At 45.9% G+C, this 15,670-nt stretch overlaps 1 protein-coding gene across 7 annotated transcripts in view; it reads left to right on the top strand.

Moving 5' to 3' along the window:
• Positions 1-15,670, top strand: part of MOV10L1 (Mov10 like RISC complex RNA helicase 1) — a 91,191-nt gene that overhangs the window by 67,744 nt on the left and 7,777 nt on the right. For 6 of the 7 annotated variants that reach the window (XM_039512514.1, XM_039512535.1, XM_039512504.1 and 3 more), the window contains 4 exons: positions 5,963-6,136; positions 6,447-6,596; positions 7,306-7,413; positions 14,857-14,994. In XM_039512514.1, the coding sequence (XP_039368448.1) occupies positions 5,963-6,136; positions 6,447-6,596; positions 7,306-7,413; positions 14,857-14,994 (570 nt within the window). The remainder of the gene's footprint in view (positions 1-5,962; positions 6,137-6,446; positions 6,597-7,305; positions 7,414-14,856; positions 14,995-15,670) is intronic. The other variant, XM_039512495.1, reaches the window with a different exon arrangement.

Genomic DNA, 15,670 nt, shown 5'->3' with positions numbered 1-15,670 from the left:
AACCCTCCTCCAATATTTAATATTAATAAAACAAATGTAAGAAAAATGTTCAGACATTCATCTATCCATAAATATGCCCCACAGGCACAATTGCCCCACCTCCCAATGTTAGGCCACCTTTTAACATAGAAAGTATAAATCTGTGAATCTTGCCACATAAAAGGTGGAAAGATAATATTGCAGCAGCAGAAAATGAGCGTCTATAGAATTGCTGGAAAGCAGTGAATGTAAATACTGGCTACTATATAACAAAGCTGTAAAACTACTTCATTCACCACAGAGCTGAAACAAAAAGAAACTCTAATAGCATGTTCAATGGAAACAGCAGGAGAACTTAAACAGACTGTGATGACTGGAATTGCAATTTGCTCAGGTGCTAACTTGAACATCTTTCTTTTTCCAAAAAGGGCAAAGAATATTTAAGTAACATGAGTGATCTGAGCTTGTGGTACATTTTGCCCAAAGTAGCCCGGTGTCCGCTAAGGTCATTCTGAAGCATTGGTTGTACTGATTCACTTGAAAGAAAAATATTTAATAGATCACCAGTACCACTTCCTGCAGAAGTTACCCCATCCAAGAGGCTGAACTAGCCCAGCCGTACTTATCCTGAGATCACACAGGGTCACAGCGGATAATAATGGCCACAGAGATGAGAGGGAAGGGCAAGAAGACGCATTTACCATTCTTTTTTAGGCTTTTGGCTGTATAATTGTATGCACGTAAAATGAGCTTGTCCCCTTTTCTCACTTCCTTCCTTAGCAAGGTTAAAAATCCCATAACTGGTTCCCTTTCATTAAGATCTATTTTAGCTGAGTGCTGAGTCTAAATATTATGGAGTCTACTGGGAATTATATTATAGCATTTGGGAAGAAGGCAGTATTTAATAAAATCAGTTTTTATTTTTATTTTTAAAAAGCTACAGTAGATCTTGTCATAGAACTTTACTACAAAAAAATCAGCTATATTCTTCTTTAAACACAAGAGATCCATGAGTTTGTATACCCTGCACTAGAGCAGCCAAGAATTGTTGCTGTGCTATGGAGATGAATTAGTATTATTTATGTTAGTGTAGTGCCTAGGAGCCTTAGTCATAGACTCCATTTATCAAGGTGCAGTGCAGACACAAAACAAACAGATCCCTGCCCTCATAAGCCCTCATATTCTTATAATCGAAGAATAAGATGGGACAGTCAGGGGCACCTGGGCAGACATGGGAGTGACTCAGCCAGGTCATTCCCATCTTCTGCCGAGCACCCAGGAGATGACAATGGCTAGCAGTCCTACTATACTGTCTTCTGGCGAGAAGCCAGGAGATTATGATGGCTAGCAGTCGAACTGCACCATCTGCTGCTAGCCTAAAGATGTAAAAGATAGGTGGAGTGGATCAAAACAAGAAATAAACCCTATTTGTTTTGTATTCATTTGCCCCCTCCCTCCCTCCGTGAAATCAATGGCCTGCTAAACCCAGGGTTTTGAGCTCAATCCTTGAGGGAGTCATTCTGTGTGACAGTTGTTTGTGTTTCTCCTTGATGCAAAGCCACCGCCTTTGTGGATTTTAATTCCCTGTAAGCCATGTTGTCAGTCACCCCTCCCTCCATCAGAGCAGACAGTCATTTTGCGCCTTTTTTCAGCCCAGATGCCATAGCACTGGGATCATGGAGCCTGCTCAGATCACTGCTGCAATTTTGAGCACTGTAAACACCGCGTGTTATCCTGGAGTATATGCAGAACCAGAACCTGCCAAAGCAAAACCAGTCAAGGAGGCGACGGCAGCGTGGTGACGAGAGTGATGAGGACATAGACACGGACACAGACTTCTCACAAAGTACAGGCCCCAGTAATGTGCACATCATGGTGTTAATGGGGCAGGTTCATGCTGTGGAATGCCGATTCTGAGCCCGGGAAACAAGCACAGACTGGTGGGACTGCATAGTGTTGCAGGTCTGGGATGATTTCCAGTGGCTGCAAAACTTTCGCATGCGTAAGGGCACTTTCATGGAACTTTGTGACTTGCTTTTCCCTGCCCTGAAGCGCCAGAATACCAAGGTGAGAGCAGCCCTCACAGTTGAGAAGCGAGTGGCGATAGCCCTGTGGAAGCTTGCAACGCCAGACAGCTACCAGTCAGTCAGGCATCAATTTGGAGTGGACAAATCTACCGTGGGGGCTGCTGTGATCCAAGTAGCCAACGCAATCAAAGAGCTGCTGATATCAAGAGTAGTTACTCTGGGAAATGTGCAGGTCATAGTGGATGGCTTTGCTGAAATGGGATTCCCTAACTATGGTGGGGCGATAGATAGAACCCATATACCTGTCTTGGCACCGGAGCTCCAAGCCAGTGAGTACATAAACCGAAAGGGGTACTTTTCAATGCTGCTGCAAGCACTGGTGGATCACAAGGGACACTTCACCAACATCAACGTGGGATGGCTGGGAAAAGTACATGACACTCGCGTCTTCAGGAACTCTAGTCTGTTTCAAAAGCTGCATGAAGGGACTTTCTTCCGAGACCAGAAAATAACCGTTGGGGATGCTGAAATGCCTATAGTTATCCTTGGGGACCCAGCCTACCCCTTAATGCCATGGCTCATGAAGCCATACACAGGCAGTCTGGACAGTAGTCAGGAGCTATTCAACTATAGGCTGAGCAAGTGCAGAATGGTGGTAGAATGTGCATTTGGACGTTTAAAAGCACGCTGGCACAGTTCACTGACTCAGATAAACCTCAGTGAAACCAATATTCCTATTGTTATTACTGCTTGCTGTGCGCGCCACATATATGAGAGAGTAAGGGGGAGATGTTTATGGCGGGGTGGGAGGTTAAGGCAAATCGCCTGGCCGCTGATTACGCGCAGCCAGACACCAGGGTGGTTAGAAGAGTACAGGAGGGCGTGGTGTGTGTCAGAGAAGCTTTGAAAACCAGTTTCATGACTGGCCAGGCTACGGTGTGAAAGTTCTGTTTGTTTCTCCTTGATGAACCATCCCCCCCCATTGGTTCACTCTTCTTCCCTGTCAGTTAGCCACCCTCCCCTACCCCCTTCAGTCACCTCTTGCAGAGGCAATAAAGTCATTGTTGCTTCACATTCATGCATTCTTTATTAATTCATCACACACATAGGGAGATAACTGCCAAGGTAGCTTGGGAGGGGTGGGGGAGGAGGGAAGGACAAGGCCACACTACACTTTAAAACTTCAAAACTTAAAATCTTTAAAACTTATTGAAGGCCAGCCTTCTGTTGCTTCGGCAATCCTCTGGGGTGGAGTGGCTGGGTGGCCAGAGGCCCCCGCACCGTGTTCTTGGGCGTCTGGGTGAGGAGGCTATGGAACTTGGGGAGGAGGGCTATTGGTTACACAGGGGCTGTAGCAGCGGTCTATGCTCCTGCTGCCTTTCCTGCAGCTCAACCATACGCTGGAGCATGAGTTTGATCTTCCAGCAGCCTGAGCATCGACTCTTGCCTTCTGTCAGCGAGCTGACACCACCTATCATCTTCAGCTCGCCACCTCTCCTCACGTTCATATTGTGGTTTCCTGCACTCTGACATTGTCTGCCTCCACGCATTCTGCTGTGCTCTGTCAGTGTGGAAGGACAGCAGGAGCTCAGAACATTTCATCCTGAGTGCATTTTTTTCACCTTCTAATCTTTGCTAGCCTCTGCGAAGGAGAAATATTTGCAGCTGGTGGCGGAAAAGGGAGAGTGACAGTTAAAAAGACACATTTTAGAGAACAATGGGTACACTTTCATGTTAAACCTTGCTGTTCACATTACACAGCACATGTGCTTTCGTTACAAGGTTGCATTTTTGCCTCTTATGTTGAGGGCCTGCCAGTTTGGTGTGAGAGATCACTCACTTCACCCCTCCCCCCACCACGTGGCTAACCGCGGGGAACATTTCTGTTCAGGCACAGCCGAGCAGGAACGGGCACCTCTGAATGTCCCCTTAATAAAAGCACCCTATTTAAACCAGGTGACCATGAATGATATCGCTCTCCTGAGGATAAGACAGCGAGATAAAGAACTGATGTTTGAATGCCAGCAAACACTGGGACCATACACTACCATGCTTTGTTATGCAATGATTCCCGACTACGTGCTACTGGCCTGGCATGGTAAAGTGTCCTACCATGGCAGACAGAATAAGGCCACCCTCCACAGAAACCTTTTGCAAAGGCTTTGGGAGTACATCCAGGAGAGCTTTATGGAAATGTCCCTGGAGGATTTCCGCTCCATCCCCATACACGTTAACAGACTTTTCCAGGGCAAATTAATCATTAAACACGCTTGCTTTTAAACCATGTGTAATATTTACAAAGTTACACTCACCAGAGGTCCCTTCTCTGCTTTCAGGGTCTGGGAAAATGCCTTGGGTGAGTTTGGGGGTTACTGGCTCCAGGTCCAGGGTGAGAAACATATCTTGGCTGTTGGGGAAACCGGTTTCTCCTCTTCCTTGCTGTGAGCTATCTTCAGTCTCTTCATCATTATCTTCCTTGTCCCCAAAACCCGCTTCCATGTTGCGTGACTCTCCATTGACGGAGTCAAAGCACAGAGTTGGGGTAGTGGTGGCTGCACCCCCTAGCATGGCATGCAGCTCATCATAGATGTGGCATGTTTGGGGCTCTGATCCGAAGCGTCCGTTTGCCTCTCTGTTTTTTTGGTAGGCTTGCTTTAGCTCCTTAATTTTCACACGGCACTGCTTTGAATCCCTGTTATGGCCTCTGGTCCTTCATGCCCTTTGAGACTTTTTCTAATGTTTTGGCATTTCGTTTACTGGAACGGAGTTCAGCTAGCACAGATTCGTCTCTCCATACGGTGAGCAGATCCTGTACCTCCCCTTCGGTCCATGCTGGAGCTCTTTTGCGATCCTGGGACTCCATCATGGTCACCTCTGCTGATGAGATCTGCACTCACCTGCACCTTACCACGCTGGCCAAACAGGAAATGAGATTCAAAAGTTTGCGGGCCTTTTCCTGTCTACTTGGCCAGTGCATCTGAGTTGCGAGTGCTGTCCAGAGCGGTCACAATGGAGCACTCTGGGATAGCTTTTGGAGGCCAATATCGTCGAATTGCGTCCACAGTACCCCAAATTCGACCCAGCAAGGCTGATTTCAGCACTAATCCCCTCGTCGGAGGTGGAGTAAATAAATTGATTTAAAGAGCCCTTTAAGTCGAAAAAAAGGGCTTTGTCATGTGGACAGGTCCAGGCTTAAATCGAGGTAATGCTGCTAAATTTGACCTAAAATTGTAGTGTAGACCAGGCCTCAGAGATAAATTGTAGGAAAAAAAGAGGACCAAGGACAGAGCCTTGTGGAACCTACACAGAAAGTTGGAGGGAAGATGAGAGGATTCCTGAAGAACACGCTGAAAGAACAATTAGAGGTAGGAGGAGGACCAAGAGAAGACAGTTATGGAAAACAAGGGAAGACAATATTTCAGGAAGAAGTATGGTAGATAATGTCAAATGAGACTGATGGGCCAAAGGGCATGAAGATGTAGTATTGGTTCTGAGCTTTAGCTAGGAAGAGGTAATTAGAGATTTTAGCAGGAGTGATTTCAGTGGTGTGAAAGAGGCATAAGCTGGATTGGAACAGGGTCTAGGATGCAGCTGAAGTGTAGAGGAACTCCAGACAGTGACTGTAGATAGCACATTCAACGAACTTAGAGGCAAAAGGGAGATGGGTAGTTGGAGAGACAAATGGGGTTAAGAGGTTTTTTTAAAGATGGGAAAGACTTAAATATGCTTGTATTGTCAGGAAAAAGAGTTAGATGTGAGGGAGAGGGATTAAGGAAAAGAGTGAGGGGATGAGAGTAGGTGTGGACATCAGGTGACGGGATGGGGTCACTGGGGCAAGTGAAGGGGTTAGAGGAAAAGTGCAGACAAACTCTGCTGGTAGAAAGAGGCAAGAATTGCAGAATGTAATGGTATATGTGTAGTTTCATTTCATGAATTTTGAGTTTTCTTCCTTGCAGGTTACAAAGCTTTTGAAGAATTACAGATCACATTCTACATTGCTTGCGTTGCCATCTAAACTGTTTTATCATAAAGAGCTGGAAGTTTGTGCAGACTCTTCAGTAGTAACTTCTTTGTTGGGTTGGGAAAAATTACCGAGGAAGGGGTTTCCACTAATTTTTCATGGCATGAGGGTATGTAAAATATTATTACTAAAATGGGATTGTGGTATTAAGGGAGATTTGATGGGTGGGAGACTCTTCTCTAGTAATATAAATGTCATATGCTTGGAAGTGCAGTAATTGGAGAAGGACTTGTTTGTTTTTCCTCAGTCTAATTCTAGACCATGTAGATACATTTAATCAAATTAGCCAACACCACTGTATAATTTGACTCCTTTCCAAACCAACTCCTAAGTATTAAGAAGATAATCAGGAGGTATTCATCACTAAATTTGCAACAACTCTCAATATCTGATCTTTATTTTCTTCTCTCCTAATGCAGGGCACTGAAACACGTGAAGGACACAACCCCTCTTGGTTTAATCCTACAGAAGCAGTTCAAGTAATGCGTTATTGTTGCCTTCTTGCGAAACACGTTAACAATGCAGTGTCAATGACTGATATTGGGGTGATTACACCATATCGTAAACAGGTTTGATTCAGATGCTTATAAATGATAAGTTTCTGTATTTAAACTCATATTTTTGATTCACTACTAGTGCTGTTTATTGCAAGAAAATATTGCTAACTTCAGAGTACTTTCCTAGCCGCATTATGTATTGTACTGTCAATCATATATAATATTTCTATTAAATTATCAGATTAAAAGCTAGCAGTAATGAAAAAGGACACATTGTGCTCCTCTCCCTCTCATTAAAGTCCCCAGATCCATCAGAGTTGGTCTTCTGCCTACTTACAGAAGCAGTTGAGAAAATTGTGGAGAGACTGGATAGTAACTAAATACACACCAAGAAATTTTGTAATGTTGAAATCCTTGAGCTATATTAACGTGATGAAAAGGCCAAGAAGCGTGAACTGATTTGAAACTGAAAAAATATCAGTTGCAAGTTAAAATGTTGAGATTCACTTTGTCCATAGACAACTAATCATACCTAAACTGTGTTATTGGGTACTTTACCTATTAGGTTGGCAACAGGTATGACACTCTCCCATGTTAACTTTGTACTTTATCTAAAAGCTCTTGTTAATCATTCAGTTGGAACATTTGCTCTCAATACAGATGCAAACACTTTGAGAGGTATAAAATTTTGTACATTAGGTTCTATTTTTGTTACACTTTGTATGAAAGATATAGTTATTTCATCTAAAAACAAATTCCTTCAAATATTTTTGTTTTATAGGTAGAAAAAATTAGGTTTCTTCTGCGAAACGTTGATTTGATGGATATTAAAGTTGGTTCTGTAGAGGCGTTTCAAGGGCAGGAGTACTTGGTGATCATCCTATCGACAGTATGTAAAAGTGCAATTTTTTTTATACAACAGTAATCACCATTTTAAAAGGCAATGTATTTTTATCTACCACTTACGTATCACAGCACCTAAGATACTACTTCATTTTCTAAGTACAGGCAAATACTATAGTATGTCAGATATTATTTTGTAGTAGTTGGTAAATATTTACATTTATATTGTAACAATTGTCTCTTCCATTTTAGTCACAAGGTTTATTTTGTACCAGGGTATGACTTTTACTTCAAATTTAGAGTACATTTAAACATAAATCGAGGGATTGAATATTGTGTAGATTTAAGCTAGTAACTATAGAGGAGAAAACTTTTTATCACTATGATAATGAACCTGTCTACAGCTATTTGATTTATATGAAAGTTAACATTCAGTTCACTTCTTAATGAGAGTCACTGCCTCATTTGATACCTTTTCTGGTAGTCTCTCCAAAAGCACCAACACCAAACATGCATGGAGACTGAACTATCTTATCACCTCGTAAATTTGTAGGCTTGGCAGAATTTGATTTTTTTATATAGTTTTGATGGATAATTGGTTTATTTTTAAGCATGTTTTTTAAATTTTTATCAACTTTAAATTTCAGAGTTGCAGAAAATTATGAGAGGGTCAGACAATAATTATTTAATGACAGTCTATTTTGAGATTCAGAAAGTTAAAGCCTCGTAATCATTAAAACACAAATTTCAGTATCGTATGTCAAAATATACAAACTAAATAGCCTTAAAGTAAACTCTAATTTCTCAAGCAGCATTTTTCTTACTTTACTGATCTGTGAATTTCGATTATCGATGGAAATACTTTTTCACTGGTTTCTGTATGGTGAAATTGACATTTATCAACATTTACAGATAAAAATCTAATGCTTCCAACCCATATTACATTACTTGTATTGTGATAGTACTTATCTCGATCTTAGCTCCATTACCATGGTATGAGTGCCTCACAGTCTTTAACATATTTATCCTCGCAACATGCCTGTGAGGATACTGAGGTACAGAGATAAGTGACTTGCCCTGAGTTACACAGAAAGTCTGGTAAAGCAGGTATTTGAATCTAGCTCTTGAGTTCCATGCTAGCACCCTAACCATGAGGTCCCATTGAGCTTGGGTGCATGTGCGCGCACACACAAGTGAAGACGGTCTCTGCCCCAGAGAGTTCCTAATCTAAATAGGAGACAATAGGTGGATATAACATACAGGGAGAGTAAAAGGGAACAGCGTGAAGTGTAATAAGTTGTGGTCTCAGAGGACCAGTTGGCCGTAGAAGGTGGTTCCTCCATATTAGGTTTGAGGCATGTCTGGGCATCGTAGCGTGTAATACTATTCCATGTACAAATACTATAGCTTAGTCTGTGGGTCGATCAAGTAGAACTTCTCCTGAGCATTACCTACCTTCACCAATAAAATTAAATAATGTAGTAAGATGGCACCCTTCATTAAGATGTGTACTACTAATTTCTCATTCTTCTTCGAGTGCTGTCCCTGTGGGTGCTCCACTCTAGGTGACGGTGCGTCCCGGCACCGTTGATCGGAGATTTTCGGTAGCAGTGCCTGGTTGGGGCGCACGCACCCAGATGGTATCTCCCGTCTAGTTGGAATCTTCCTGAGTGCGTGCGCCCCACACCCTCCTCAGTTCCTTCTCAACCGTCCTCAGCCGAAGACGGAACTCGGGGCAGTGCTGCCTTCTCTTCCCTGATCTCTATAGGAAACAGTAACAAAGAACATAGAAATAGTTATTAGTTACATCCCAGTTGTTTCCCTTCCTTTAGTATAGTTACATAGTTAGTTACTTATATTTAAAAAAAAAAAAAAAAAAAAAAAACCCTTCAGGCTTGTCTCCAGTTGAGGCACTCTCCTCGGCCATCTCTAATTCATAATGCCAGGAGCTTCAGGATTCAAAAGGTGTATTTCCTGTCAGGAATCCATGCCACAGACAGATGGGCACTCATACTGTGTGAAGTGCCTCGGGGACACCCACGTCTCTGTGAAGTGCCTCCATTGCGCAAGCCTCGTCAGAGCTCGTTGCGACAGGGATCTGCGGCTCAAATGCTGATGGCGGAAAAATTCTTACAGCCGCTTTCGGAGATGGGAAAGGTTAAACCCGCTCCCACACGCTCCCCAGCCAGATTGGAAATGGTGGGCAGCGTTGCTTCACCCTCCCTGGAGCGGAGGCAAGAAGCAGAACAGTCTCACAGGAGAGACTTTAACAAGGGTAGAAGGTCTTCCGTGAGATCCCTACCCTCTGTGCTGACAGCACCAAAGGCAGGTGCCTCAGCTTTTTCTAATGCCTCAGCCGTGGCTCCGACAGAGCGCAGAGGCAGGGACCCGACCTCCCATGTCAGGAAGGTCCTTGTGGCTCCGGTCCCCACGACACAGCAAACGGCCGCGGTGCCGGCTGTGCGCGTGCCTCCTGGGCGCAGCAAACGGCCGCGGTGCCGGCTGTGCGCGTGCCTCCTGGGCGCAGCAAACGGCCGCGGTGCCGGCTGTGCGCGCGCCTCCTGGGCGCAGCAAATGGCCGCGGTGCCGGCGGCGCGGTCCTCCCCTGCAGGGAGAGGACTGTTGGCACCGAGCCTGTCTTCCCTCCCGGGCACCAGTGGTGGAGCCCCTGTGGGGCACCTCCAGGTGGTCTGCAGCATTACTGTCGCTTTCTCTTTCTCTTGCTGGTGAGCTAGAGCAGAGAGCAGACTCGGCTCGGCCAGGGAGCAGGAGCTGCAGTTTCTCACTTGATGTGAGCTTTCATTGCCACCTGAGCCTCGCTCTCCACTCCTGGATACATGGGGCTCATTTTTTGAGCTGTTGCTCTCTCCAGCTGAGCTAGTTTTCACTGATGGTGAACTTGATTTGCAGCAGCAAGCGGAGTTTTTCCACTCCTGCTTTTCCCACGCGGGCACCTCTGCCACCTCGGGTCACGGTTCAGGGCCACCAGCCTCGGTTTCCCCATTTTGCCCCTCCATGGGCGACACGTGGGTTCTCCTGCCTTGTGTCTTGGCCTCGGTGGTGCCCTTGGCGGCATCCTCCTGCCAGTCATCCTCCTTCTGTGCCTCGGTCTCCTGCTCCGTCCACTTCTGGGGTGCCTGAGCCCCCTCCTGAGTGTGCAGGTTGCGCACCATATCCTGACTCACTGACTCCTAACTCTCCATTAGCCCAGGACGGAGCCCTCCTCCCCCCGCCTCCACGGGCCGTGGACGACTGTAAACAATTTCAAGAACTTTTCAGGAGGGTGGCACTCAATCAAGATATCCCCTTTCAAGAGGTTCAGGAGATGCAACACAGACTCCTCAGAATCCTTCAACAGTCTGCACCCTCAAAAATTGCGCTCCCTATAAACAAAGCACTCCTGGAGCCAGCTGACACTCTCTGGCAAACCCCAGTGTCTTTAGTACCAACTTGCAAAAAGGCCAAACGTAAATACTATGTCCTTGCTAAAGACACTGACTTCCTGTTTCTCATCCACCACCGAACTCCCTTGTCATGGATGCAGTTGCACAGAGGACGAAACAGTCACAATATCGACCCACCCTGCAAGACAAGGACCTTAGATGCCTTGATGTCTTGGGCCGCAAGATTTATACGTCCTCCACACTACAATTTAGAATTGCAAACTATTCTGCTCCCCTTGCCAGTTACGACTTTGATATTTACAATAAACTTTTGAATTTGCCTCCTACATTCCATAGGATAGGAGAGCAGACTTCAAATCAATCCTGACTGAGGGCCAACTGATTTCCAGAACAGCCCTACAGGCATCTCTAGACACGGCAGACACAGCAGCCCATACAACTGCAACCGCTGTGGTTATGTGCAGATCCTCATGGCTCTCTGCATCTGGCATCCCCAAAGAACTGCAGACCAAAGTGGAGGATCTCCCTTTTGATAAGGACAAACTTTCTCCTACCCTCCTACCCTTCCCCGTCCCTCCTCAGGGACCCTTCTCACGACCACTTACTTCGCACAGAAGTGGCGTATCTTCTACAACTAGGTGCAGTGCAACCTGTGCTGACGCAAAATCAAGGGACAGGTTTCTACTCCCATTACTTTCTAACTCAGAAAAAGACCGGAGGATGGAGGCCTATACTAGATCTACACTGACTGAACAAATTCGTGAGGATACAAAGATTCAAGATGGTCACACTGGGCATAATAATACCTACACTGGATCAAGGGGACTGGTTCCCAGCTCTCGATTTACAGGATGCTTACTTTCATATATCAATCCATCCATCTCACAGACGCTTCCTATGATTCACAATCGGTCACGACCATTTTCAATACAGAGTTCTTCCTTTCGGACTCCCCACAGCACCGAGAGTTTTTTTCCCCAAGACTCTAGCCGTGGTCGTGGCTCACCTCCACAAACACGGGGTCACGCTGTTCCCCTATCTGGACGATTGCCTCATCAAGGGCAACTCCTATGGCAAGACACTTCAAGCTACCTGTTTTGCCATCTCCCTCGTCACAGCCTAGGCCTCCAAATAAACATCCCAAAATCTACCCTGACACCTAAACAACAGATAGAGTTCATCGGAGCTTATCTCGACTCAATCCAGAGCAGGGCCTCGCTCCCATATCACAGATTCCTCGCTATCATGCAGCTCAAAGACACGCTCTCTATTCGTCCCAGGACACAGGCAAAACTCTGCCTACAGCTCCGTGGTCACAGGACAGCCACCACCTTCGTGATTCACCACGCCAGGCTACACATGAGATGTCTCCAGGGCTGGCTCAATTCCAATTTCAAACCCAACAGACACATCTTAGGGATGCTGCTAACTCCTCCTCCCAATGTTATAGCTTCCCAACATTGGTAAACAAGTCCAGAAAACCTCTGCACAAGGGTTTCCTTCCAGCAATGTTCCCCAACGCTCATGCTCACCACGGACGCTTCCCTGATTGGTTGGGGAGCGCATCTAGGGGAACACAGGGCACAAGGCCTGTGGTCCGCATCAGAGACACATCTACACATAAATCTCTTAGAGCTCAGAGCAATGAGGCGAGCATGCCTTCACTTTCTTCCCCTCATAAAGCACAAATCTCTTCGGGCCTTAAAAGACAACATAGCATGCATGTACTACATAAACAGACAAGGGGGAGCCTGATCACATTCCCTTTGTGTGGAAGCCATTCAACTATGGAATTGGTGCATACGACATCGAATACAAATCATCGCTTCCTACCTACCAGGCTGTCACAACACTACTGCCGACGCACTCAGCAGGCACTTTTTGACACAACGTGAATGGGAACTGCACCCCGCAGCACTCCAACAGCTCTTCTCCCTCTGGGGCACCCCGTCAATGGATCTCTTTGCCATGACCCAGAATCGAAAATGTTCCATTTTGCTCCAGAGTGGAACTCGGAACTGCATCCCTAGGAGGTGCATTCCTCATCCCATGGAACAACTCCCTCCTGTACGCCTTCCACCAATCCCTCTGTTACACAGGGTTCCTCGGAAGATTGCAGACAACAAGGCCCGGGTCATCCTTAATGCCCCAGCTTGGCCAAGACAGATGTGGTATCCCTACCTACTCTGCATGTCCTCCCGTCACCCACGGGCTCTCCCCAACAGGCCAGAACACGATTCCCAGGACGACGGACGGGTTCTTCAAAAGCTCCACCTCACAGCCTGGTTCCATCATGGTTCCAAACCCATGAACTAGCCTGTTCCGAGCAAGTCCAATATGTCCTCCTACACAGTAGGAAAGACTCCACTCGTAAAACCTACCTGCAGAAGTGGAAGCGTTTTGCCCTCTGGTGCTCACGTAATCACTTAACACCCAATAACATGACCCTCCCTAACATTCTAGACTACCTCCTGACACTAAAACAGGACAGACTTTCGCTCAGCTCCATCAGAACCCACCGGGAGCCCGGCTTCATCCTCTCACGTGAAGAGGCAGGAAGCCCTAATGTCTCCTCTCAGAGACACTCAAGAAGGCATTTACCACCTTCCATGACCTATTAGACGGCTATTCATTCTTTACCCACCCCACCATAAAATGCTTTCTCACGGGCCTGCAAAATCTCTACCCTGAAATTTACCCAACAGCGGCTGCATGGAATCTTAACCTCGTTCTTCATGCTCTCAGGAAACCTCCATTTGAGGCCTTGGCTACCTCTCATCTCCATATGTCCATAAAGGTGCATTTCTTAGTTGCCAAAACATCAGCAGGGAGAGTTGGTGAAATGAGCGCCCTTATGGCCCACCCTCCCTACACAATCTTCTCCAAAGACAAAGTCACTTTGAGACCACATCCTAACTTTCTTCCTAACGTGGTATCGACCTTCCATCTCAACCAACCTATATACTTACCTACTTTCTATCCCAAACCTCACAAGACTCCGCAGGAGGCAACCCTGCATACTCTCGATGTCAGGCGAGCAATCGCATTTTTATTTAGACAGGACTAAACCATTTCGTAAGTCCCCATGACTCTATGTTTTCTTTACAGAAAGATCAAAAGGTACGGCTATCTCTAAATAATGTCTATCCAAGTGGATCTCTGACTGCATCAGATCCTGTTACCATGCACAAAATCTTCAACCGCCCGAAGGCATTAGAACTCATTCTACTCGAGCCAGGTCGACATCCGTTGCCTTCCTACACAATGTTCCCATTCCTGACATCTGCAAAGTGGCTATGGGGTCATCTGAACACAAGTTTGCAAAATGCTATGCTCTCACGCAAGACACCACGGCAAACACCATAGTAGGCCATACAGTACTATCTACAGTACTCACTGCCGCATCTCCAAAGTCCCACCAGCCATAGTGGGTATTGCTATACATTCACCTAGAGTGGAGCACCCACAGGGACAGCACTCGAAGAAGAAGAGAAAGTTACTCACCTTGCAGTAACTGAGGTTCTTCGAGATGTGTGTCTCTGTGGGTGCTCCACTCCCTGCCCTCCTCCCCTCTACTTTGGAGTACTAGTATGATTCTCCACGGTAGAGAAGGAACTGAGGAGGGTGTGGGGCGCACGCACTCAGGAAGATTCCAACTAGACGGGAGATACCATCTGGGTGCGTGCGCCCCAACCAGGCACTGCTACCAAAAATCTCCGATCAATGGCGCCAGGACGCACCGTCACCTAGAGTGGGGGAACCACAGGGACACACATCTCGAAAAACCTCAGTTACTGCAAGGTGAGTAACTTTCTCTTATGAATTAGGATTGACACCCCTGATTGCTGCTTCACTGGGACCACTTTACACACCATTCTCCTTGAGCAGTCTCATCTGGAGAACTTGCCTTGTATAGAGATATCTAGACTGGCAACATAGTTTGTGGGGGGAAGTTGTACTTCTTGTATGCTTACTCTGATCCATCCTTACTACAGTAGGAAAGAAAACAAATTATGACTGCAGTATATTTTGGTGAGTTTCCTTCTCACTTATTGACTGTTGCTTTGTTTGTCTATTAATTTTAGGTACGATCAAATGAGGGCTCATTTGATGATGATAGATACTACTTGGGATTTGTCTCTAATGCAAAACGATTTAATGTGGCAATTACCAGACCAAAGGCTTTGCTTATTGTGGTGGGAAATCCTCATGTTCTTGTAAAAGTAAGATGGTGGTGGTTTTGTTTTTTCCCTCTTTAAAAAAAACCAGAAGTGTGTGCAGTAATTGTATCGTATTTTGGGGCTATGAACTGTTTTGAGTTTTTGTTTACTTGGTGTGAAAAACAATGTCTCTTCATTCTCCTTTTATATGAAACTCTTTTCAAAACAGCATTGAACACTGCTTTCTTCTTCTTCGAGTGATTGCTCATGTGTATTCCACAATAGGTGTGCGTGCTTGCCAAATGCACTGGTGCCGGAAGTTTTTCCCCTAGCAGTACTGTAGGCGGGAGTGCCCCTCCCGCCCGCAACCCCTGGAGTGGCACCTGCCTGGTGCGGTATAAGGGGAGCTGTGCGATCCCCTCCACCCTTAGTTCCTTCTTGCCGACAGTGAAGATGCGTCAGAACTGCTCAGCTCCAGCTTCACTGCAGCTTGTCCACAGAACTGTTCGTTCGTTCATTAGTACCTGTAGTCAGTTAGCTTTTTTCAGTTAATTTAGTTAGTGAGCCAGGGCTGGGGCATGCCCTGTGCCCCAGGATTTAAGTCGTGTGGCTCTTGTAGGCATTCTATCCCAAGGAGTGACCCGCACGCGGACTGTCTGCACTGCTTGGGAGAAACCCATATCAGCGAAAGGTGCAAGATCTGCAAGTCGTTTAAGCCCCGGACCAAAAAAGAAAGGGG

Source organism: Mauremys reevesii, linkage group 1, assembly GCF_016161935.1.
Source record: "Mauremys reevesii isolate NIE-2019 linkage group 1, ASM1616193v1, whole genome shotgun sequence".
NCBI lineage: Eukaryota > Metazoa > Chordata > Testudines > Geoemydidae > Mauremys > Mauremys reevesii.
Note: the sequence above shows the minus strand (reverse complement) of the source record. Positions and strands in the feature narration are given on the sequence as shown.